General features: G+C 40.8%; 1 protein-coding gene across 1 annotated transcript in view; it reads left to right on the forward strand.

Moving 5' to 3' along the window:
* IPCEF1 (interaction protein for cytohesin exchange factors 1) overlaps positions 1 to 12,303 on the forward strand; it is a gene marked incomplete at both ends in the record, with an annotated part of 41,307 nt that extends 29,004 nt beyond the window's left edge. The window contains 2 exons of the mRNA XM_084261043.1: positions 8,457 to 8,647; positions 12,100 to 12,303. Of these exons, the coding sequence (XP_084117169.1) occupies positions 8,457 to 8,647; positions 12,100 to 12,303 (395 nt within the window). The remainder of the gene's footprint in view (positions 1 to 8,456; positions 8,648 to 12,099) is intronic.
* Between the last annotated feature and the right edge of the window lie 14,446 nt (positions 12,304 to 26,749).

Consider the following 26,749-nt stretch of genomic DNA (forward strand, 5'->3'; position numbering starts at 1 on the left):
AAAAAACCCAAACAGTGCTGTACTTACTTGGAAGTGAGGGTACGTTGTAGGTGAATTTAGCACTGTTTGAAAAATAATAGTATAAGGCACATTAGTTATATTGTCAGTTTTCCACTTGTTTTAGAAATATCAAGAGTAGACATACCTTTAGTTTGTCATAGTTCTTTCTGATTTTACAAAAAAATCCAACCCAAAAACTGAGCAAAGTACAGAGTTTAGCAAAAGTGAAAATTAATTCAGTGTTTTGCACTCAGCTTCGTTATCTGTCTTCTAGGCTGCTCCGCTAAAGACTTCTGTAGCAGTGAAGATCAGTAAGAATTAAAACTGAGAGTGAACATATGTACTATTTCTATGTGGCAGGAAAGAGTGGATGTTTTGAGAGAGTTTCTGTAGAACCTAATTACTACAAGCTCTGGCTTTGCTGGTAGTGAAAAACCTGGGGCTGGAAGAAATAGGGGCCCTCATTAAAATGTCACAGAGACATAGTAAATGCATTGTCTTCTGTAATTTCACCTTCTGGGTTAAATTTGACTAAGTAATGCCTTAGGTGCATCCATGTGTATTGTTGGAGTGTAGGTCATATATGGCATGGTGGCTTATAGGTTCTGTTGAGCAAGATTCAGTGTTTGCCCTTCAGAAATGTAAACTTTTTCTTAGGAAATGTTACTGTGGTATTGTCAGCAATCCTGCAATAGTGCTTAGGTTAATGCTTCCCATCACAACTGTAAGGGTGACAAGTACTTTCATGGATGGTCAAAGAATTAGCATGGCACATTCATAATGATTTAAAGCATAATTTGATTAGCTCACTACTAGTTATCAATCAAAATGGGATTAAAATATACATCAAGGCACATGTTGGTATATTCCTACCATTTGCAAGGTTAATTCTCCCAAAACTATTCCTGAAGAAATCACAGAATTGTAGAATGTTTTGGTTTGAAAGGGATCTCAAAGACCATCTAGTTCCAGTCCCCTTGCCATGGGCAGGTACACCCTCCACTAGATAGGCTGTCCAAAGCCTCATCCAGCCTGGGCTTAAACACCGCAAATTGTTCTGTTTGTCACTGCTTAGATGATGGCCAACCCTGATCATAGAACACTTCCATCTTAACCACACTGGTGATCTCTGATGGAATTCTAGAAATAGATCATTTCAAGGAGGCAGTCTCTATGGAAACTGTACATCCTGTCTAGTTACTGTCTGTATCATAACCTGTTGTTGAGCAAGTAAGACATATACCATACACACATTTTTCTTTCCTCTTTGGCAGCCAGTGATAGAATCCGAGGGAATGGTATGAAGCTACAACAGGGGAGGTTTAGGTTGGATATTAGGAAGAGGCTCTTCCTAATTTCCACTGAGATAATCTTCCACTGAGAGGGTGGTCAGACACTGGGACAAGCTGCCCAGGGAAGTGGTCACATTACCAAGCTTGGTTGGGTTCAAGAAGTGTCTGGATGACGCACTCTTGCTCTGACTTGGCTGGCACTGTGTGGAGCCAGGAGTTGGATTCAACGATCCTTATGGTTCCCTTCCAGCACAGGATACTCTGTGTTTCTAATTTGAGAGTCAGGTAGAAAAAAACCCAATTGATGTGAAATAGCAATTCAGTTCCAAATGAAAGCTATCAAAAAGGGTGCAGTTCTGGTTCTACAGCTTACACCCAAGAATTTCTCCCTCCACCTAGTTGATAAGGATATGCACAAATACTGTAAGATAAATTCAAATTGTGGGGCAAAAGCTAGCTGCAAAACCTAATGATTTGCAATAACTGGAAAGACACCCTTGTTATCTGATGTGCCACAAGAGTGCATACCTCAGTGCAGTCTATTATTTGTTTTACAACACTTCTGAATAGTGTATTTCTGATAGCTCATTGTGTTTGAGAATAATAAGACTGCGTCCAGGAGACAGGTCTGCCTTGCATTGGCATCTGTATTGAAAGTGCACATCCCATGTGCATAAAGCTGGCCCTGGTGTATTCAGAACAGCTATGTGGTTTTTGAACCTGCTCCCCGCAGAGCCTTTGTGTGTGTCCATGCCATCCCCTCCTCCTTGTGAGGATAGAAAAAACCCCTGTCATGCACTCTGCCCTGTGGCCACATTATGCTTAGTAAAGCCCCATGAGTTGTTTTTGGTAGTACCTGATAACAACCTAGCAATGAGGTGAAACCTTTGAAGAACTAAAGAGAGCACTTTTGTTGGCAAAAATCAGAAACAGAGACCAATGTGAGAAATTTTGGTAAGTAGAAGGAAGGAAGAGTAGCTGTGGCTTTATGGGAAGAGCTTATCATGAAAATACAAAACCAGAGAAGGAACCTCAATCACAAAAATCAGACAATAAAAGTTGCTTAGAGATAAATGGATGAATCTTCAACTAAATGTTCATGGGTTATTTTTTCAGTGAAAAATATTTAATGAAATCTGCTGATCAACTGCAAATATCTGGCACAAGGAACTATGCCATATTTTATTTTTAATGACCTTTCTAGCCTCTCCCTGTGGCATTATCACTATTGCCAGCCTTCTCAACACCAATTACTGGGGAGAGGTTGCATACCAGAGTAATACAAAAAAAGGAACATTTAAAGTTTTCTCTTTTGAAAGGAGATCAGAACTGCATTTCCATTTGGTTTGTGGGAGTATCTAATACTTCATGCTGCAGCTTGCTACATGCACAGTGACAAGGGATTCAAAGCTGTCTGTGACACAAAGAAACCAAAAGGTAAACAAGGAATGGTTGAGAACACAAACAGCTATCTGACTACGTGCTCTGTATCCAGTAGCTGGCCTTTCTTGTCTGGCATGGCTAGCCATGTACTCTGCAGCTAGAGTCCATCCTTTGTATTTCTTCTGGCAGCTGCTGGAATGAAAAGTATCTGACTGTGACCCACCACCACCATCATCAAAAACTATGATAACAAAAGGAAGCTGAGGAAACCGAAAGGTTACTATAAAAGAACAGGAATGTGTGTTTGTATTTATTTAGGGATCTTCCACTATTGCAGTAACATCCTCCTCCCTTGCATTTTTTGAGGGTTTCACGTGATCATGTGAAATTAATGCTTGTTAGCGAGGAGTTCTTATGGTATCATTTCTGGTTTATTTGTTTTACCTTAGCTCTCAGTGTGTGTGCTGATATTTTGAAAAACCTGGAAAGCTTTTCAAACATCACCTGAAATTTATCTGGGCTGATTTTGTGGGAAGGAGTTGGTTAAATAGGAGCTGGATGAATTCAATTACTTCTTTGCTCAGAACTTACATCCTCTTCCCCTCTGGACTCTGCATGTGCCAGTAATAGCCAGAACAGATCCTCTGGTGTGCTCTGGCCCCTTTGTTCCTTCTACAAAAGTTACAGAAAATGGCTAGATCATGGCTGGGACTAGTCAAGAATTATGCCAATGGTGAGAACAGACATGTAGAGAAAAAACTGTATCTGATTATTTTGTTTCTCATCAAAAGGGCTTTAAAAATCATAGTGAAAACTACGATGCTAGAGCTTTCTGACCTCTCTTAAAGAAAAATACTTATATGCATTGTTTGCAGTTCAGCCACGGGCTGTTAAAATGTCATCCTTCACGTCTTAGTCCACTATACTGTTATAATCAAGAGCATCTAAATGAAGTTGGTAACATACTTTTCCTACTATTTTCTCCCACTGTCTCCTACCTACCTTTAGGTTTGCATTTTCCAATGAGGAGTTTGCCTAAGCTATGCCTGCTTAACTCAAGTATTTTCTTGTCTTTTCTGTTCTGTAGTTATGTGGAAAATGTGATTTCTTTGAAGGGTCAGCATATTCCCATTGAAAAGTCTACTACCACTATGAAGAAGGAATGGGGGTGGGTAGGGTGGAGGTGAGGAGGGTAGGTAGTTAAGGATTGTTTTTATCCCCACTGCTCTCCCAGCCTGGGTGTGTATGTTGTCCCATTGGCATCAGATGTTTTGGCAGAATCAGAAACAGAGGTGCTGGCACAGCTACAGGAAGCTTCTAAGGGCAGCAAGGACAGGAGGAAGAAGCAGATTTTCCTCCCCCTCCCCGAGATTTATACACAGTTGGAGTGCTATAAAGGATCTTAGTATTGAGAATGGAAGGACAAGTATTTACAATTCAGCTTAGATTTAGTAAGATACGTTCCACCGGAGGTGGCTTTCAATGCAAAAATGCTCTTTCTGCCAAGCATTGCCAATTTCTGTATCTTTACTCCTGGGAAACAATCAGCTTGATTTTTCGCAGCTGCTTTTGAAAAAGTTCTGGATAATTTCATTTGTGTAGGCTTAAAGAGCATTAGAGTTGAGATTTCAGGCAAGCTCCTGTATTGCTGCTACAAGGTGGGGAGTCTCCATACCTTAATGTCTCCCACTGGTGTCAGGTTGGCCGACAGGAAGGTGGGAGCTAAAAGTTGGGGAGGTGAAGAACTGGTGTGTTGAACCTCTGGCAGCTTGTTCTTGTCTATGGTATCTCCTGTTAGTTAGAGGGAAATTCCAGATAAGTGGCATAAGCCAGAAAATTGTGCTTTACTTCTCCTGAAACACAATTTGTCAGTTCTGATGCCTGAAATACTACTCTATTTTCCTCACCCCAACCTAGAAGGCCTCTTTCTCTTGAATGTTAAAATATCTCAGTGCAGAACTTTCCTTTTCCTCAGGTCAGCACTGGTTCTTTTCCCTTTTCCCCACTGTGAAGCCTGACAAATTTACAAGAGCTATACAAAGCTACAGAGGTTTTCCAGGAGTGCTCTGAAGCTTTAGCAGGCTGCGAGGCTTGTGAGTGATGGGCATAGTGCAGGCTGGTCCTTTTGGTGACGTCACTCCACAGCACTGCTTATCATTAATACTGCCAAGGGGAGGGAAAAGTGTGCAATGCACATGTGCGTGTACGTGCTCAGTGTGCATGCACAGTGTGCGCGTACATGCTCACAAACGCACACAATATGTACTAGCCTCCCACTGTTGCTCTTTGTTCCTTACCACTAACCCTTCACTAGGTCCTGAGAGAAAAATGAATGTATTTTATCTTTAAAATAGGATGAGATAAAGAAGTGCTGTGGTAGCTTTTCTGTTTCCTACCATGCATGCCTAAGACAGAAAGTGCTTAGCTTGAAGAGTACTGATGGTAGAGATAACTCTCAACATTATATTTTGAAGTCATCTCGAATGTGCCAGTTGCTAGTTAGCTGTGTGACCTGGCTGGAAGGACTCACTCCAGAGCTGTGCTAGTGGGGCCCAACCTGTCCACATTAATACAAGCTTTGTCAGTGGAATATATCCACTGTTATCAACTTTCAGAGGCTAATAAAGCTCAGAGTAGGGGCGGTACATTTATCTCTGGGAGGCTGACATAGACAATCTGTTCGGTTTTACACCAGGGCCTGAGCTTGTGTGCTGTGTGGTTTTTGCATGAAGTTTTACTTTGTGATGGAAAAAAAAAAAAATTATAACAATTCAGTAGTATGGTCTGAGCAGCCAAGGTTTTGTAGGAGGAATCCAAGCCACCGAAGCCTAAAAATACAGAACTGGTGAATGGTTGTGCTTCTGATAGAGACCTGCTCACCTGCAGGTGAGTTCTCTGACTGTAGGTGTGAGGAAATTACGCAATGCCAAGTTCTGGGAAAATGTGCTGTCAGTGTTAGAATCTGGAGGAAAAATCCAGTCTGTGCTTAGGCCTTGAGTCATGCTGCTTTATTATCCGACCTTAATTTTCTCTTCAGAGTTATTTGGGAAAAATGAAGCAGGTAAACTGTGGGTAGTGCTTTTTTTGTTTATTTTCATGACCTTAAGAGGCTTGTGAAATACCATAACGCACCACTTTGTGAGTGAAGACAAACATATCTTTTTTTATCCCAGATCATTATATTGGGCTTGTTAATTGCTTGCTAGACATAATGACTCTCCCATTCCTCCATTACCTCTCCTCCTGTCAGATTTACAGCATCAATCTAGTATGTCCTGCAAAACATGGGATTTTGCTTTCTGAGCTTGGCTTAGGGGAACTCAGGACATTGAAGGTAAAGGTATCAGACAGTCTGGCCTCAATTTATAGAGGTTTATTAGCAGACATACTTCTTGACAATACAGTAATATCTGCTTATATGCAAAAGCACGGTGTCAGGTGGGTTACTTTTTGTTATTTTTTAACTGTTGGGGGAGTTCAATGCTCCTCAGTATAAACATAGATGGAGGCAAAAATACTGTATAACCCATACTTGGCTCTACACTGCCTGTAGGTTTCACTCATCCTTTTTTTCCCACAGTTTCCTGAAATCTCGTTTAGCTGCTTCAGTGTCACCCACTTTATCCATCTGATCTGAAGAACCTGCTATGTTCCTTTACCTCTGGAATTACCTGACCCTTTGGGGATGGGATGGTGGAAGAATAAGAAATAGGAGTGGGGTTTAAGGTTGTAGTCTTGAAGGAATGCAAGAGCAGAGTGCACATTGCTGGTTAAGAGCATCATCTGGGAGCCTGTTGCTGGGCTTCTTTGGCTCTACCTTTTTCTGTGCTGAGTATTACTGTTCTCCTTGCCTTCACCCACAAGTCCACGGAAGCTATCAGAGCACTTAGCATGGAAAAAGAGTGTTAAGTATGGGTGTTTTCTCATGCTTGCTGCTTTGTAACGCTTTTATGACACTGAGGAAAGTCATGAGTTAGCCTCAAAAAATGTCAGGAGCGGAGACTTATATCCCCTCTGGCTTGATTATTTTTTAAAGTTGTGATTTTTTTTTCCTATGTATATTCTCTTTCTTGGATATTTGATAAAGGTCAGTTTGTCTCTAAGTGATACCATGTACAGTCCTGATGTGTGATGCCTACAGCAGAGCTGAGCCAGTCCTGTGCAGGAGCTGGCTAATGGAACAAACAGCTGCTTCATCTCAAGAAATTAGGCAGGAAGCTAGTTATAGTTACGAGCCTCATGGCATGAGCTGAAGGTTTTCAGGAAATACTACTGCCGTGTATTATGCCTTACACTTCCATTTTTTTTTTCTATTTCCCGCAGCTTGTTAAATATACAACAGTTCTCCTTTTCCTCCCCCAGCACTGTACCAATGTTGGAAGCTATATTTAGTTCTTGTCAAGTTACAGCAGGCTTTTTATAATCACAAAGTAGTGAAAAATAGGCCAGCGACACAGTAAAGACAAGTATTTGTAGCATATCATAAACCTTTCTCGTAACCTAAATATTTAGAAAGAACAGGGGTGTAGGAGGATGCTGTACTTTTTAAAACATAGGAGAGATAAGGAGAAACCTTCTAAGTGTGCTGACATGTTGGAGAAGTCTTCTTGCTGCAGGATGAGACTTCCTTTTGTTCAGAAAATACTTCCTGGCTGAAGATGACAGAAAAGTCAATGTTTAACTTTTAATGAAAAGTAAAAAGTGCCCAGCCAGTTCAACTAGCACATGGAGGACTGCAAGTTGAGAAGAACCACCATAACTATCTCCAGTGAAATATGACCAAATATTATCCCAGTGGATCTCAAAGGACTCATTAACAGCCTGAAAACACCAAAAAAATAAAGATTTTTTTTCCTTTAGCAAACACTGAAGTAGAAAATCTTGAGGTGTGGACTGAGGGACAAGAAGCAAGTTGTGCAGTCTGTTGCTGAAAATGGCCTTCTGCCAAAACGCCCCTGAATATGCCTGGTACAGTTTCAGTTTCTGACTGTTCATTTTTTAAGTTGCTTTATTCTGAAAAATGACTATGCTTCAATTTTTATTCATTCTTAGCAGTTTATGAGATTTTCCTTTCACGTTCTCTCTGTCATGGAAGATGGTGCTGCAGCTTGGGACACATCAGAATAATTAAGTTGGAGATAATCAACGCTTTGTTGCAAGGCACAACAAGCAAATTCTGTGCTGCAATCTGCAAAACTCAGGGGTTGGGCATCAGGTGCCGCAAGGGTTCCTGCCTAAATAGATTTTGTAGGGACCTTCTCTTGGGGCCCTGAAAACATTCTGATGTTTTATTTAATTGCTCTATTTTTTTTTTCAACTCTGGTTTCAATAATTACCAAAACCTGATGGTGAATCAATACACTGAGTAGATTTTGACCCGTGAGTTGCTAGATAGAAATATAATTCACTGTGTGCAGTATGCAGGGAAGGGCAAATGGGTATAGATGCTATCAAAGTTGTTTTCATTCAAATGTAGTGTTACTGACAGTTGTTCAAAGTCTGTGATATGTTCAGAGCATTAAAGCAGCACTCTGTCAGTGGAAATAAATGTGTGTATCTGTTTGGATCACAACCTGATTCTTAAAAATATTTGAGTTTGATAGTATGTCTTTCTCATGTGATTTTACCCTATAAATTACCCTAAATATTTCCCTTGTTTTTAAGTCTAATACTATTACTTTTTGACCTGGCTAAGAGCTTTCCTGATGGCTGAACATATTATTTCTGCTATCTACTGCCACATTCACATTCTCATATCCAATGTATTATTTTTTTTTGCAGATCAGGAAAAATGTGATGATGATGAGATGGAGCGACTTTACAAGTCATTAGAACAAGCGAGTCTGTCTCCCATCGGTGACCGTCGGCTGTCAACAAAGAAGGAGCTTAGGAAGTCATTTATCAAACGCAGCAAAAACCCCTCTATTAATGAGAAACTCCACAAAATTCGAATGCTGAACAGCACATTAAAGGTGAGGTTGCAGAACTAGCCAAGGAAAAGCCTGAGAGAAAGAAACAGTTTGGCTGAAAAAAGAAGCAAGTCTAGACTTCAGCCAAATGCTAATTACATATTTACTGAAAGCCGCAGAGAATTTGGTTAAGTTTTTAAAATCATTTTCTACTTCATTCTAAATACTGATCTGTGTTTTGTTGTTCATTTTGAACTGGAAGCAGATGCAATAGTTCATCAGGGACTCTTCTTGCAGAAGTTCCAGCCCATTTGGAAAATTTAATAAAGAAAGCTTCTCTTAGTTAGTTGGAAAACTTGCAAGCTCAGCTCACTGCACTAAATAAGGCAGCTTGAATAAAGGAAAAGCAGACAAAGTACGTTGATGATAAAAGGACATGAAAATGACCATGAGCCAAAAAAAGTTTTCCTTATATGATTATTGGAGAATGTACAGGATGTGCCAGAACTATTGTAAAGACCTCCTGTAACTAAAATATTTTTAATAACAAAAGCATCCTGCTTTTATGTTGGAAAGGTATCGTGAACTGGAGGGGTGGAGGGGTTCAGGGGACGTTCCATGAAAGGGCCAATAAATCTGTCTGGAATATGGGATTTATGAGGCTGTTTACTCGCCAGCATCTAGCGTCATGGGATTTCAAAGCCTGCTTCTGAATGGTGCTGAGGGAAACAGAAAGCTTAACCATAGTGTTTAAATTGCAAGGAGAAGAAAGAATAAACTCAAACCTGGGGCTTCACTTATATTTTTTTATATGCCTTAGAAGCAGGAACTGAGTATCTTGCTTCAAGTGCACGTAGTTGGCTTCTGGCATTCAAAACTGAAGAAATGCATTTAAAAACTTCTGCTATCAGCACAATCATTGATTTGATTATTAGTTGCAATGGGAGGCTTGGCTTTGGCACCCCAGCCTGCATTAAAAGTCCTGAAGACACAAGTGGGAATGGAGGCGTCCTTCCTGGCTCTGTATGAGACCTGGTGAAGTCTCTCCTCAGTACCAACGAGTCTTCAGTAACGTAGTACTGACTGCAGCATTATTCATTTGCATCAGCAATAAAGTGAGCCCATTGTGTAACAGAAAGTTAGTTTAAACAGTCGGCCTATTTTATGGGACGTGAGGCTAAATATAGAAACATACTGAAAAGTTTTCCCTGATAGGAGCCTCCCTAGTAAAGCTAAGAACGAGTCAGGACAAAATGGAGTTGTATCTTGCTGGATAATCAATTTCACTACTATGGAGCTCCATGGGAGCCTTATTGCCAGACAAGAACAAGGAGGACAGCTTTGCACTGATTTAGCACGGGAATATTGTAGAAGTTGTGATTAGAGGTGTTTATAATCTTAGGCTAGTCTAACACTTGTATGTAATATGGAAAAATAATTTTTGGAGTGCTCATAACTTATTGGACTTTTTTCTTGCTTTCTTCTAACTAAGAAATTGGAGTATTGACAAGACAAATACAGCACAGACATTTTCTCACAGACACAAACAGAGCTTTATACACAGCAGTGTTTAAGTTAGCCTGTCTGAAAGGCAAAGGACTGCAGTGGGAAAGTGCCATGTTCTTCCCATCTGTGGGATTATGTGCTTTTAATGTCAATTTTCTCAATGTATGACATGAGACATGAGATAATTGGAAATTATCTATTGGAAATTTAAAAACCAGGAAATTTTTGCATCTGATCCATACTTTCACTGTTTTAATTAAAGCCCTATTATTTTGAGAAGTTTGAATCACATGTAAGATTCAGTGTAATTTTAATTTTGGACTTTTGACTCCACATCTTTTACAACAGATTAATCTTGCTGCCACAATATATCATTAACAAAACATGCTTTGGATAGTTTGAAAGAGGGGGAAGCTGTGGGCAAATGCATCACAGGCTTAACGAGTATGAGAAACAGATTTAGTGGTACAGGAAAAATTCTATGGCATGACTTTTTGCCACCAAGTTTATCCATTGGAAATAGTCTTCTCTCTGTTTCTCCTCTCCCTTCTACCTCCCTATCTTTTCTTAGTCTAACTGTGCATCTCTCCATTAATGCCAGAAACCTTCTCTACAAGGGCTAAAACTAGGTCTTTAGGGTAGGACCTGTGTAAACCAACAGTTGAATAAGCTTTTGTGTTTAAAAAGTGGCTCAGGCTTCCTAGGGATTACAGTAGTTGGTAGTTCATTAGAGCAGAAGTAGGATATGAATGTGTAACCAGTCAACTGATACCCTCAGGAGCATATTTTCAAGGTGTTTTACAGGCAGCACCTAGCACGGAGTGTCCTTAGGCACAATGAACCAGTGGGAGCCCGAGCAGATGGTTAGAACTATTCCACTGCTTCCACACACAGACTGGGGAGGATGGAGTCAGGCAAAAGCAGTAAAGGTTTGTTAGTGCAGCATGGTGCTTCCATTAACAAACTGTAGTGGCTAACTAGGGCTTCCCTATCCTGTGACCCCTGCATAGTAGTCAACTGGAAAAGGAAAGTGGTTTGTTGTGTCAGACAATGTGAGGGCACCAATGAATATAAATGTCTGAAAGGAAGATGTAGAGAAGGCAGAGCCAGGCTCTTTTCAGTGGTGCCCAGTGACAGCACCAGTGGCAATGGCTACATAGTGAAACACAAGATGTTCCCTCTGAGCATCTGGAAACTCTTTCTTACTGTAAGGGTGACAGGGCACTGGCACAGGTTACCTACAGAGGCTCTGGAGTCTCCATCCTTAGAGATACTCAAAGCCATCTGGACGTGGTCCTAAGCAGCCTGCTGTAGGTGGCTCTACTTGAAGAAGGGAGTTGGACGATATGACCGCCTTTCCAACCTCAGCCATTCTGTGACTTAAAGTGTCTCAATGTCCCTATATCAGTGACTGTTAACATTTTACAATTGGGTGCCTGAACTACACTGTCTGAGCTGCTCATGTCTAAAAGTAGAGACCAGATTTATTAGTAGAAACTGGTGGTAGATGTATTAGTAGCCACATGTGCTCTAACCACTCTACTGCCAGTGCACAGATTATATCTAAAATTGTTTTCTATCTCCCAGAAAAGAGACATATACAATGCATCCAGGGAGTATTTTTTGAGAAAGTTGGAACTGGTGTGAATTACAGAAATAAATGCTGTTGTGTCTATAGTTTCATGCAAGTACTAACTTGTGAGGCAGCATAACAATGTCTACTTTTCTCATGAATCCTCTCTCATGAAGTTTTGCTAAGAATTGTATAGAATAAAAAAAAAGAAATCTACATTAAATCATAATCTTGCCTTCAACTAAGATGGATTTCTGCTGTGGACTTTGCTTTGATGATTTATGCTCTAAAAATGGGAGCAAGCTGGATGGAGCAAGGAGGATGGATAATTGGTCATCTCCTTGTGACATGGCGCTCTAATGTTTCCAGAGTGTTTTTGTTATGGACAACGAACTTGACAGATTTTGTGTGAAATAACCACTTTTTCTCTTCCTAGTGTAAGGAGCATGACCTGGCCACAATTAACCAGTTACTAGAGGACCCAAAGTTAACAGCAATGAAGTACAGAGAGTGGAGGAACACAAACATCATGCTGGTCCAAGATATTTATCAGCAGCAGGAGGTCCGGGACATGTCCACAAAGACACAGAGTGAGGAGCAAGAGATGACTCCACAGCCTATTGCTGAAAGTGCTATCTGAGGCCAAGCTTCAATGGTTCATGGCAAGATTTTCCCCACGGATCTTTACGTACGGGCCCTTTAAATTGCTGCATTTTGAGGATTGTTTTTTCCAAGTGTTCTTCAAAAGGAAAACAACCCCTTCTCCAAAGCTTTAATTCCACTTGCAAAACTCATTTCATGTCAAAAGGGCAAGCCCGTCAAATTAAAAAAGCATGCCTAAACCTGGGCTGCATACCTAAGAAGACTATTTTATGAAGCAGCGAAGAAATGTTTTTCCATCTTTGGAGTAGTAAATTAAGTATGTCCCACTCCTGGAAGTCATAGAAGTGTATAATATTTACTGTATAAATGTGAGATCCTCGGGGTTGTTTTAACCATGTAACTCATGTTAAAGGAAGCTAAACCAATGCCAGCGGGATGTAGTCTACTCTCTACTTTTTTACACTGTAAAGTAACCTGATGTATGCATTTTCATCTCTACATTCATTCACTTTCACCACTCTACCAATTTAAACTGAGACAAATCAAATAGTAATTATGCATGAGTTTATACTACAGACAGCTGTCAGGCACCTGGTTTGTGCTCGCCTGATGTTTTATGAGATTTGAATTTATTTATGGACCGGACCAAGGTACTGTCTTTCTACATGAAGAAGAGAAGGTCTTGCAGTGTTTGCTAATGTGCAATTTACTCTTCAGTGAGGCAGCTAATGCTTCAACAACTTTCAACTTTCCTTACGGACTTGGCAGAATTCCTTGGAAGATTATTTTCTTCTTTCTTATTTTTGACAATTGTGACTATATAAGGTACAGGTTCATCCCAGATTGCTACATGGGAAAGGGATAAGTTCACAAGGTAGAAGCTAAGTAATTAAATTCCTCATGTAGACCTGAAAGTGTTACAACATAGCTGAAAATATTTTTGTAAATATATGTCATTTTACGTCTAATATGAATGTGACTATGTACTGTATATATGTTTTATTTATATATTTATATATGCTGAATTTCCTAATGTAGATAGCAACACATGGACCAGGCCCACCCGGATGAGTGTGCTCACAGGTTGACTTGAAATGCCTCTTCGGTTTTCTGTTCCATTATGAATCACAGTAATGGCACGACAGCTGAGACTACCCTGGGACATCCCCTGTAGCTTTTTCTTCACTCTTTCTAGCTTTGGGTTTTAGATGAAGACAAGCTGTACAAATTTCGGTAGGCAAATAAGTTTTCTAGAAAGTTTCGGGATTTCCCTTTAGGTAAACACAATGAAGTTTGTTAAGAGGTTTTGCTGCAGGATCTTAGCCTCTTGGCTTCATTTTCCTCAGTACAAGGCTTGGGTGTTTTGCTTTCCTATCTTCCACATGTGTATAAGTATGAGGAACTTTGCAGACACGGAGTGCTGTTTTTTGAAAAGCAAGAATTAGCTCATTGTTCTTAAATTAATGCCAGTGCAAGGAACCGTGGCAATCTGCACCTCTGCTGACTATTTCATAAAGAAGTTCATTGTCATTTGTTTTTCAACATAGTTTCTCTTTTAAAACAAAATACACTATAGAGATGAGGTCATATTCACTTTTCTTTATACATTATAAGTTTTATACCCAGCTTCAGTGAGAAAGCAAAGGTTAATAGTGTTAGTGGGAGCACGTGACATCTTTTCCACCTGTACAGTGATAAGTTTGACTGTTGATATTGCATTTTTAACACTCAGCACCTTTCCTTTTAAAGTAGAGGTACAGAATTATGTCCCGGTGCATAAAAAAATGGCAGTTGAGGCTGTGTTGAGTGTGAAAGCTGAGAGAGCATACGGTATAAGAAAGGGGAAAGAAAAGGAAGAATGTAGGCTCCTTTTCTACAGGCTTTTAAGGGAAAGGGCTAGGGAAAATGGGGTCTGGTCGAATGCAGAAGCAGGGCTACGCTTAGGGTAGCATCACTGTGTCAGGTATAACAGAGTTTAGGAGTGTGAGGGTAAGGACTGATATTAGCTCAGGGCATAATAATTGGGTCCAGTCTGATGGTGAGGAACAAATGTTAGCTGAGACCTGGAAGTGGGTGGCAGTGAGTAAATGAGGAAGCAGACATTATACCCAGGTTTGTTAAAAAACTACTGTTTTCAGGAAATCGTCATATGAGAGGTGATTTCATCACTTCACTAATTCTAAATGGAAGGGTCTAGAACTTAAGCAGGCTCAATATCTGATGCAATTTGTTATACACTAATTCTGTCTTAAAATTGAGCCTATTTTAAGTTATTGGCTGGGGTTTTTTTTTTGAGGAGCGGGGGGTTGGTTTGTTTTTTGAATCTTTCATTGCTCCCAGACCCTCTGGACTGTGGACATTAGTGAATGTCCTGCTCCTAATTGAATTCTTCGAAGTAGAGGCATAGGTAGGAGAGGGATAGCCCCTGAATTTGACATGACATCAATTAACCACAAAGAAAATTAGGAGGGTAGGGATTAATCTGCTTGATTCTTCTCAATTTTAACTGCCTGGCACTAAATAATTCATAAATAAAAGAGGTCAAATTGCATCTACATTTTCTCTCACAAGTACAAGTTTCTGGGGAAACAAAGTGTGTGAACAGCATTTATCTTTGAAAACATCTTCATGTAGATCTTAGAAACAAGCATATGCTTAACTGGCCTGTCGAACTGGGCCAGACAAGTCAGTGCCTTGCAGTTCTGAGCAAAGTCCTAGTCAAGTCTGTTTGCTGAAGTAGATTTGCACTATACAAAGGAAAGCACTATGTGGCCTGCCCATGCTGTGTTGGCTTTTTTCACACTGTGCTTGTATATAGAAAACAGGTTTCCCAAATATAGAGATAGAAAAGTGTCCTCAGACTGCCCAAACGCTACTGTTGGTTTTGACAGATTATGTAGCCTAAAATAGCTTTTAAATGACTCTGTTTCGATGGTCAATAGATAGTTGTTGGTGAACTACTGAGGTTTTGGAAACCTGATGAGGATGGGCTGTATCACCCTCATAGAAAAGGACAGAAAGTTCTTGAATGGGGTTACTTCAATGCAGTAACAATTTTCTGTGTGTTTGAGAAAACAAATGTATGCATTTTATGCAAGTGCAGTTCTGGGAGTATCTCCGTTCTCTTCAGCTAATATTTAGACCCAAACCAAATGGACAGTGTGGAAAATGTGAAGTGAAAATTGCTGTAAAGCAGGATTAATTTTCCAACATTGCTAATTAACGTGACAGTTTTGACCCGGTGCTGGGTTCATTGCAAGGGGCTGCGCAGCAACATGAACACCACAAGTGGAGAAAGAAGCTTGCAGAAGGCGACAGCTGTGAATGGATACAGTGGGGAGCCACCTCAGCAGGAGAAACTCGGACTGCTCTGCGCTCTGCTCAGTGGTACTTGGGGTAAACAGTATCTGCTGATCTGAATTTGGAAGGCCTGCACTATTGAAGTAGCATAGGGACATGTTGCATCCCTAAGGAATGACCAAAAAATCTTTAACCACCTGTCTCATGGGACTTCTACTTTTTCAGGGGAAAGTCTGTGTGCATGGATGTGTGCACGTGCCAAATTTGTCCTTTGTCTGTAAAGCCTTTTGGTGCAGTGAGTCCAGCTATGCAGACTCTGGAGTAACTAATGACAGTATCTAATTTCACGTGTTTCTGCAGTCTGTCTCCAGTGGCTTTTCTGGAAACCAAATCTCTCTGTTTTAGTGGTGTAGATCTCAGGAGCTACCAGAATGATGTAGGATCCCATTTCCTTTCCTAAGATGGGACATGTGCCACATGGGGACTGTGAATTGTTTCTGCATCTAGTTCTGATGATTTGCTTTCACCTGACACGAGAGTAAGCAGGAATAAATCATGTGCTACAACCTTTCTTTTTTGCAAATAATATTTTTTTTGAAGGAAACAGTCATATTGAAAGAAAGGACTGTTTTGGGACAACCAAGGAGGGAGGGAAAGAAAAGAGGTGGTATTTGATTTAAAACTATGTGGAATTTCAGAATTTTAAATTATTTTGAACTAGAAAAAACTACGGGCATGCTGTGTCTACTCTGTGAACCTGCAAGGTTACTTACTGTCTATTACAGGTTTAATATAAAAAAAAAACCTGTGCTTTTTAACTTCTGAAGTATCAAGGGAGTCCATGTAAGGATATTTCTATGCGAGGAACTCCATGTACTATGGTTGAAGTTTGAGGTTTGGGCTTTTTTGTTGTTTTGCTTGTTTGGTGGTATGAAAGTGACCAATTGCAATGAGGGCCCGGGCTTACTTCATTTCTGTGAGACGTGTCTTTCTGTTAACAGGAAGCCAAAGTGGTTTTCTTGTAGTAGTAGAGCCAAAGTGCTATTTCCTGTTTTGTGTGGAGCATGTCGAAGCAACTGACATTTCAGGATGTCAGTAAGCATTGCCTTGATGACTTGAAGATTTGTCCCATTTTGGTCTGCTTCAAGCTGCCACATTCTCACGTTTTTAAGAACTGGCTTCATTATTAACTGAAAGAAAAAATTGAGGTAAAAAAAAGGAAAAAAACAGAACTGAAAAGCTCAGGCTGAAATTCTTGTCTCTGTGCATAAGGGTAATAGGAGCTAAGCTTGCCAAAAGCTAAGCATTTCAACACTGAAAAAAGATTGTCAGGTGTTGAGAAGAATACTACATTCCTTGAAATTTGCAATGGGAGAAGTTCCAAGGCCTGTCTGCTCTGGAAAAAGGAATATTTTTCTAATTTATTTCCTACTGGTAAAAATCCAAAGGGAGTGGTTTATAAGCTGGCAGAAAGTTAAAAATGAAATATGCATGTAATTCATTGACAGTTTATCAGCTTTGATGTAGTACCTTGAAATGATTGACTTTAGGTGACTCAGCCTTTAATGAAGAAAATCCATTTCTTTGGGAAACTGTTGTAGCTACCACAGAGTCCGAGGCTTATGTACCCCATCTGGCCTACATGAGGTCCATTTTGAGGATGTATGTGTATGGTATTTGTATAGGGCGAATAGCTTATGTTGTAATACCACAGCTTAGGACCCACGTGAACTCCAACACTCCCTGTGTCCTTGATGCCTTGAGAAATACATAAATTATTCTGACTCTTGAAATAGCTTATGGTGGTTTTACCTTCTCCCAGCAAAAATTAAAGAAGAAAGGATATGAAAACGTCTCCCACTCTCATGTGGAGAGAAACTGGCACTAAGACTAGCAAAGATTCAGGTAAGTCACTTTATTTATGAACATTTAGCAAAATAACTAACCTGGTGAAATGCTGTGTCTGCATACCAATAGCAGGGCTCTTGTGCAAAGATTTCAGTGCTGAGGCTTGGCCAAAAAGAGAAATGGGAGTGTCTGTTCCATTACCCTCTGCATAGACAGGGAAAGCTATGCATAGGGGAGTGTTTGCAAGGTTGTCTGTTAGATAGGGGCAGGGTCTGTAGCACCCCAAAGGCATGTGGAATCCCAATTTGGTGTTTTATCTGCTGAGTCTGTTTTTTTCCCCAGCTAGTTTCAAACTCCAAGCACAATGTTTGCACTCAGCGCTGCCTTTTTGCTGCCATTTTACTGCTTGTTGCCCACACATGTGACTTGATTTTAATGGAACGATACACACATCTTGCAGAATGAGAGCCTTATGTTTGCACTTGTCAATTAAACACTGAAATGAGAGAATATTTTGCTCAGTCTTTTTTTTTTTTTCCTCACTGTGGGTTTTTCCGTTTACTGCCATATAACAAAATAAGAGTTTGCTGGTTCTTTAAACAAGCAGTTTCCCCCTGGCACTAATATTACTATTAAGTTGAATAATCTGGAACCAGGGAGTCAATGAATGGTTTGACTGAGAAATACCTTCTACTAGTTGGCAATGTGATTTTTGAAACTGCTGATAATTAGTTAATTCTCTTTAATTGGTTGCTGTAGCCACCCTTAAGGAAGGATGGTTGCTTCTGACAGGCGTGGGATGTTGCTGGATTTTCTTTCTTTCTTTTTTTTTTTTTTTTTTCCCCACAGAGCAGCCTGTTTTAATTAAACAAAGATTGGGATCTTTGTTGGAAAAGATAGAGTGTTGCAGGACAAGCCAGCCACAGTGAAGGTGTGTTTCCTAAGAAATGAGCTCTTCTAAGGGCTTGTCTGCCCTGAAGAAAGAATGTCCCTGTCCCTCTCTGTTCCCCCAATCTCTTGCATGCTTTCACTGCTTGCTGTGGGCTAAACTGCCCATCATTTGGCACCTCCATCTGCCCAGCCGAACCAGGTGGTGTGGAATGGACACAGCAAGCTGGGTAGTTGTCTACTGCAGTGGTGAATAAAATTGGCTTATGGAGAAGGTTCAGTGCCTGCCAGAGCCCTCACAAGAGAGGCAGCTGGATTGTGTAGGCAGAAGCAGAAGGAAGAAAAGTTGCATAAGTGGGAGGGAAGAGGCGGACCTCTTCCTTTAAGGAGCAGAGCATCAGTTTGACTCAGCTTCCCAAAAAGCTACAGCTTCACTTTCACCAAGTGATGATTTCCCCTTTTTTTCCCCATGCAACACATGGTTGTGAACATACCCTGAGGGTACAGTTTTCATGTGGGATTTACTGTGATTTCAGCCTGTGCTCATGCTTTCCATGCTTCATACATGGCCAAATGTTTTTTTTTTCTGGGTATGAAAAGCCAAACTGTACAGAAAACGACTCTGTTTCCTTAGGATCCTTCCTGGCATGCTTGTTGCAGGGATGCTGCTTCAGGCATGAGAAGCAGTGGTTGGGGCTGGAGCACCATATGTGCACCCATGAACGCTAGCTATGGAGCTGCATCTCACTGCCTTGGACAGCTTCTTGTTTTCCTATTGCTTTTGATTTATACCCTCTGGTGGTAGTAAAAAAATTAGAACTATTTCCAAAGTCTTATAAGAACATAAATGAGTTTCTCATCATGATTTGGACATTTGCCTTTTGTGTGCTTAAAAAAACAGTTGGGCTTCACCAGGCTTCCAGACAGTCCTGGAGAGCTTGGGGTCAGCACAGTCACTGGTGGCACAGAGGGCAAAGGTGCCATTCCTGGCTTCCTGACCCTGTTTCATCACTTCACATTTTGGAAAGGCTCAGTTGTCATTCTTCTGGTACGATCATGGGCTGTTTCTTCTTGCTGGAAGAAAATACCTGCTGTAAGGGGGAGAGTTCCTGTAATATCTTCCTGTGCTCAAGAGATGACCTAGTTGTCACCAGGTGACGTTTAAAATCATCTGATAGAAGCCTTGGTAGTACATGGGACACTGTGCACCATGGCAAACAGCTCTGTTATTTTGATGGGGGAACGTGTATCCTTCCACTTCTGTGCAGAGCGGTGTCAGTCTTGGGAAGACCCAGAAGCTCTCCTTGTACTGCCGGTGGGAAAACAGCTTCTTGCAAACCGATCTCAGCAAGTTTTTCTGATGGAGAAAACTGATCCCTTAGCACAGCCCGCTGGCTGTTAGTGAGACAGCAAGCAAGGGAGAAAATCACGGGGTTGTATGTAAGAAGGGAAGTAACAGTTACTGCTGTAGCCATCGTGGTCTCAGTCAACATCTAAGGTTTACCGTGACAGCATTTGCTGCAGGTGGAAAAACGGAGATGCTGTCTGGTGCACCAACCCTCTCCAGACCTGAAACAGTAAACTGAAAGCAAGTACAGGCTGACACTAAAGATGCTGTATGAGAAAAAGCAAGTTAACACCTGAGGAGCCAAGGCAGACGATGGGAAAGGAGAGGTAGTAAATCATCGGGGTGGGAAAAGGGGTGATTATTGCCTGCAAGAAAACGAGGGGCATGAGATCAGTGGAGATCCACAACCTGAGATAAAACTGATGTCTTGGAGGGGATGATTTTTAGTATCTGGTTATTTAACATCCGTGAATCTCAGCCAGTAACTTGTTAAAGCTGTTTTGGAGACACCCTAAAAGGCGAGGGTTGAAAGATCAGAGGTTGTTTTTGTAGAATATGCTCTCCTGACAGTATTAAGGATAGTGGCATGTTTGTGTCCCTCACAAAATGTCCGTGCATGTCCAATAAAATCCTGAGGCCACTGTCATGGGGTGGCACAGGAAGACAGCTGAAAATTCAGAGGTATCTCCAATGTCCTCAGCCCTTGCAATGGCAGCCATGTCCTGGTAATCTATGAGCCTATCTATGCTTTTGCAGCCCTTTTATTGAAGTAGAAGGTATGTTTCTTAAATCTGATTTTTATTACAGGTAGTAAATTCAGTTCACCTTGGCTAGCGCTTATGTTCATAATTTACAGCAGTGGTGAAGATGACCCTGGTGGTGGTGTCCTTTCCTGTGTAGCTTGAAAATTTCACTCCCCAAATGCCAAGAGGCGCCCCAAATAAGATTTCATACTGCTGTAAAACACACACATCACCTTTCCAGCTTGAAGTGATACCTCATCATGATGAGCAGCATTTGTCTTCTGTGAAATAATTTATTCTGTTCATTCAGAATTTACTCTTTACCTCTCCTATGAAGAGAGGCTGAAGGAGCTGGGCTTGAGAAGAGAAGGCTGCAGGAGGACCTCATTGCAGCCTTCCAGTACCTGAAGGGAACATATAAACAGCAAGGGAATCAACTTTTCAAAATGGTAGACAAGGGGGAATGGACTATAGTTAAAGGAGGCAAGGTTTAAATTAGATATTAGGGGGAAGGTTTTACAGGGAGAGTGGTAAGGTGCTGGAACAGGCTGTACACAGAGGTGGTGGATGCCCCACCCCGGAGGTGTACAAGGCCAGGTTGGATGGGGCCCTGGGCAACCTTGTGTAGATCATTCCTGGAGGTTGGTGGCCCTGCCTGTGTCAGGGCATTTGGAACTCTGTGATCCTTGGGGTCCCTTCCAACCCAGACCATTCTATGATTCTATGAAATAATTTATTCTGTTCATCTTCTGATGACAAGTTGAGGGAATTTGGGTGGCTGCATCTTATGTGCTGTTTCTGAGCTGTGTTTTCTAACACACACGAAAAAGATGAATTACATTGCTGACACTGGTTGGAATAAGCAGGTAAGAGTCTCAGGACTGAGGCAGCAAACAAATCTCAGCACTTCAGCGACTGAGACACAAATAGTGCATGTGTCTTTAAAAAGGGAAGTGGGAACCTCACCCACTAAAAAAACTAAGGAAACTGGTCCCATGGGGAATGGGAGGAATGATGAAGGCAGAGTTTGTGGGACAGCGTTTTTCATACAAAAATCGAAGTGTGAAGCAACCCCTGGGACCAAAGTCCAGATGTGGGAAGGTGTTGGCTGGTTTGGTATCATGGCTGCTCTGACTCATGGCAGGGCAATCTGGTTGGTCTGTACTCCAGGCAGGCCAGGGTGCTGGACCAGATGAATGAGACACCACTTGTCCATGCCCTTCCTCTGCACTTTAGTACCCATGTTGGCTGTTCTCTGACATGATGCTGATTTGTGGGTCTGGGCCCAGCTTAGATCACTTGGTTTAGTTCTGCATTTTTATGTCTTCCTGAGAACATCTGCAGAACAGTGTGCTGGAGGGCAGGTGGTGAAGTGCCTGGTTTATTTGCCTTGTCCTGTGAAAGTCCTTGGACTGCAGTTGTGTCTAAAGCTGGCCAGGGTTTCTTGTTCATATTTCAGTGTTGGTCCAGTTGTCTTTGCTAATAAATATTAGTCTAAAATTAAGCTTCTGTGTCAGAGAAAATGTGAGTTAATACTGGGTGTAGGAGAGGTCAGAGAAGTGAGCGAGCACTGCATCATACACCTACCTTTGCTTTCTTTCTAGATGTGGCCCCAGTGTGTGCCAAGGGCATGCTCTTGAATGAAAATTAGGCTTAGGCTGTGGCAGCGTTCAGGACAGAAACAATTTAAGATGTCTGTTGCCAGGTCCTTCATGAACAAATGGTATCAGTTTAAGATAGGAGAGCTAGGGCTAGACAGAAACTTGTCCCCAGGGTTGCATTCAGACTGGCATAGTGAGAACTGAGGGTGTTACTTTCCAGGTAGCAGAAGCAGCACAAAAAATACTTTAGGGCTAGCAAAGGCTGTTCCTTTCTCTTAATTTTGATTTTGGGTTGGGTGGTGTTCTCAAACTAGAGTGACAGTTACCATTTGTTCTAGGGTTAGACCACGTGCTGACATTGTCTCCTTAGCCTCTGCCTACCCTAGACCTGTTCTACCTGTGCCCTAATTGCTACTTTTGTCTGTAATAGCCTTAAATGTAACTCTGTGAGTCTTTCAAGACCCAGCGCTACTGCTGGCTCACCAGTCCTTGATTGCCTGAGTGTTAGACCTAAGTAGACTGAGACCGAATACTGCTTCAAAGAACATAATTATTCCCCTAAACTTTTATCTTAATTCTAGAGGGCAGTTTTGTGCCTTGGCAGAGACAGAGGCAGAAGCCAGAAATCCTGGGTCAGCTCTGACAGAGGAAATCACAGTCTGGCAGTGTAAGAAAAAGGGTTGTATAATTGTTCTTTTCAATGTACATGGGGACTGGCAAAAAGAACCCAGACACTGGCTCAGGTGAAACCTGACTTGCACAGACTTCAAGGGTGGTGTCTGGTTTGTGTGTCTTCAGGTGACCTCAGCTGCTTCCTGCTAAATAAAGGGGCTTTGCCTTCCACTAGTATCCAGTTTCTAATTTGATAATCTGCTGTTTTACTTTCAGGACAATCCAAATTCTCTCTCATTGCTTAAGAACTCTCTGAATGTATATATTCAACCTCTTTTATTGACCGCTTAGTTTAGTCAATAGTGCAGAGATGAAACAGGCTGTTCAATCTAATTACTTTTTTGTATTACTTCACTGGAATATTTCCTTGGATCTGATGTTCCAGGCAATCAGAAGGCAAAAGAACAGGGAATGTGAAGTCTCAGGCATGCACCCTTCACATACAATATGATGCACTACTTGGGTGTTTCTGCACATTTGTCTACTGTCACAGCCTCTTTCTGTAAATACCAGTTTTATTTTTCTCTTGTAATGCTGTTAATATGCAGGAGCAGAAGAAAGCATTCTTCCTAATTGCTCACATGTTGAATCAGAGGGATAAATACAGCCTGGTGGATCCAAATGGGTTGGGGGTCTGATGATGGGGGCAGTCAAGCCCTCCTGCTCTGAATGATTTACAAATCAAGACTGCTTCTGTGCATCATCTGGTTTTAGACAAACCCAGAGTGTTGGCAACATAACATTAACAGGAAAATTATACGATGTTTAAGAGATTCTTTCAAGAGAGGATAACACCAAATCTAAGTATCAGCTTATGATGAATCCAAGTTAATTTGTAATGGTGAAGATGAGTGTCATCACTAGATGAACTCTGAACAGAAGGCCTCTGGTGCTGCTAATAAGCATAAGCTGTCTATGGCTTAATACAATTCATTACAGAGCAGCACAAGGCTGATTTTCCAAAGTGTCTGATAGAGCATTTCCATTGCTTTTTATATTGGCATCATTGTCTCTGTCATTTGGAATTCAAATATGCAATAATTGCAAGAAAGCTTTTCTTCTCTCCAAAGCAAGCTGTGCAGTAGAGGCGATAGAAAAACTGTTAATTGAATAAAAATAGGAAAAATAGCAGCAGAACTACACATTTACAGTCACACCACCTGTGTTTCTGTAGAATCATAGTATCATTTAGGTTAGAAAAAACACTGACATCACTGAGTCCAGCCATTAACCTAGAATTGCAAAGTCCACCAATAAACCATGTCCCTAAGTGCTACTTCTACACATCTTTTAAATACCTCCGGGGATGGTGACTCAACTACTTCCCTGGGCAGCCTGTTCCAGTGCTTGAAAACCCTTTCAGTGAAGAAATTTTTCCTTATATCCAATCTAAACCTCCCCTGGCACAACTTGAGGCCATTTTATCTTGTTTTATCTTGCTTCTTACTTGGCAGAAAACCAACACCTACCTCTTTTCAGATAGTTGTAGAGGGCAGAAAGGCCTCCCCCTCAGCCTCATTTTTTCTCCAGTCTAAACAACCCCAATTCCCCCAGTCTCATCATAAGATTTGTGTTCTAGAGTCTTCACTGGCTAAAAGTTTTAAATTTGAATGTGGATAGCTAATTGAGTGTTTATTATTATTATTATTATTCATTTTATCACTATTTAAGTTTCTTGTTAGTTTTTAGGAGATTAAAAAGTTTGTTTTAGTTTCATGTTCACATTTGTTTCCTCATTATTATTGTGACTTCTGATGACTGAGTTTGGTAAGGGAGAATCATTTGAACCTTTTATGTCTTAATGCAGGCAGATACAAAATCATGAATCTGGGAACAAAAAAAATTGCTGAAACAAAGTAACCATGACAAATTTGTAGATAAAAGCAAACAATGACATGAGTAGGAGCTACTGGTATGATGCTGAGAAAGTGAATAAATCCCTTGGAGTATATAACTCCTGGGTGAACGTGTTCCCTCTACCCCCAATATCTATTTATAAGAAGGACAGTGCATTTCTGAAACATCATGCATGTGTTTGAAACTTTGAGTACTGTTCTCATTTTCATGCCAACAGAGATACTGGTATTAGCAGGTTAGTTGGCAATAAGAAATACACAATAAATGGAAATTTGGAAACCTTGCCTTATAGGGAAAAAATGAAGAAGTGCAAAGTGTTTCATTTGATGTATTTGGAAAAGTAGAAGGATTTTTGCAGTGGCCTGTTTTTTTTCATTATGAGTCTGAGCCTCATCCTAGTCTAGATGAGGGTCTCAGAGATAAGTGCTCTTAACTGCCTTGGGGGACCTTGCCTTTCTGCCTTGAATTCACTCAAGGGAACATTGGAGGAATAAATTTACCAGATTAACGTTATCCCTCTAAGAAGCATCTCATGAAACCCAATATCCAAGGAAGAGGCTTCTACTATCAGGGAGTCCTTAAACTCTCAGAAAAGTCATTGCGATCAGTAGGAAGTGAAGCAATGGACAATTCAGGCAGCTCACCTGTGTAAAATATATGTAACGGGGACATGGTTTGGACAGAAGTAAGATGAGGATATAATAGGATTTCTGTCCTTTAAACTCACTGAATCAAGAACAACTCCCCTCCCCACTTTTCTTAAAAAAAACCCCACTATATTATATCATGCAGTGGGATGGCTTGGGCTTGGTAAAAGACTGACAGAATGGTTTTGTAGAAGGTCAGAACAGAAAGTTATAGCATTTGGATTTGGCCTTCAAACCTCTGTATTGGTGAATTTGCCTATAAAGGATGAGCAAAACACCATCTGAAGACATACTTGGTGTTTTGGTTTTGAAGTAGTAGTACAGGTCACTAGTAGCAGTAGATTTTAGGTAACTGTGGCAAAATGTCAGTAGATATTTACAGGCTCTGAACAAATGTACATCAACAATAAAATACAATTTAGAAGTAGGAAAAAGAAAATGATAGATATAAATTTATTATGCAAGAAATTCAATGAAATCAGGATTACCTATACTGGTGTAAAACCCCAGGTAAGCATTCCGTGTCGCATAGGTGGTTATCTCCACAGGGCATTTTACTGCAGTTTCCCCTTCCCACTCCCCAACCCTTTCCCTTTAACATTACTGACTCTGCTTCGTAGTTGCTTTATTGCCTCCTGCCTGGCGTAAGCTCAGTGGATCTAATGTTGCTTCTTCCCTAATATGGCAGCAATCTTTTGTTTGTTGTGTAATGCTTTTCTTTCCAGTCCTGTTCCTTTCTAGAAGTGACTGTTCCTTTTAAATACATAGCTTCTATTATGGTATTTGATGCCAGTTGCTGGTTTGGTTCTTTTTTCTCAGAGATACCAACAAGAGTGTGAAGAGAAACTTCAATTATTTCTGCTAAGTTTATGATGAAAAAAACAGTGAAATAAAATGTTATCTAAAAAGTGTTATGAAGAAAAAATAGTGTGAATGCTTAACAATTTTGCAGGCTTCAACACACCTTTCTTCGAGCTACAGGTGTAGCATAATAATCTGTGAATCTATGGCTAAGTATAAATTTATATGTACTCCAGAACAGGCTGTTGGATTAGAAGTGATTAATAGGAGTAATATGCAATGAATGTCTGTCTGTCATTTTAGCTATACTACTTCTATATTCCTCATTAATGTAGCACTTAGGAATTTGGCTTGATATTACAAATCACTCCAAAACTTTCAGTGAATTGTCCATGGATGAGAAAAATATCTTCTGATTCTTCAGACTATACCAAAGGTGAATTTGTTGGAATTGATGCTACATTAAAAACCAAATGCAGGTTTCTTTAGTGCTATAGATTATAGACTTTAACTGTACCTTTTAACAGAGTGAGTGGGAATATGAAATGGTTGGAAAGATTCTCACCCAAAGAAAACAGTGTCCTGCCCTTCATCTGATGAGTCATTTTACTGTGGGACTTTGGGAGGCTGCAGATGGCTCTACATCCCAGAGGTCAGCTGTCTTGCTGGAGAGCTGCACGGTGTCTATGCAGCTTCTCTTGCTTCATAAAGAGAGTCTACCCACACTTCCTATCCAGGCAGTAGGGAGTGCATCAAGGAAGATGTAAACTCACGTAGT

Source organism: Gallinula chloropus, assembly GCF_964237585.1.
Source record: "Gallinula chloropus genome assembly, chromosome: 3".
NCBI classification, from domain to species: Eukaryota; Metazoa; Chordata; class Aves; order Gruiformes; family Rallidae; genus Gallinula; species Gallinula chloropus.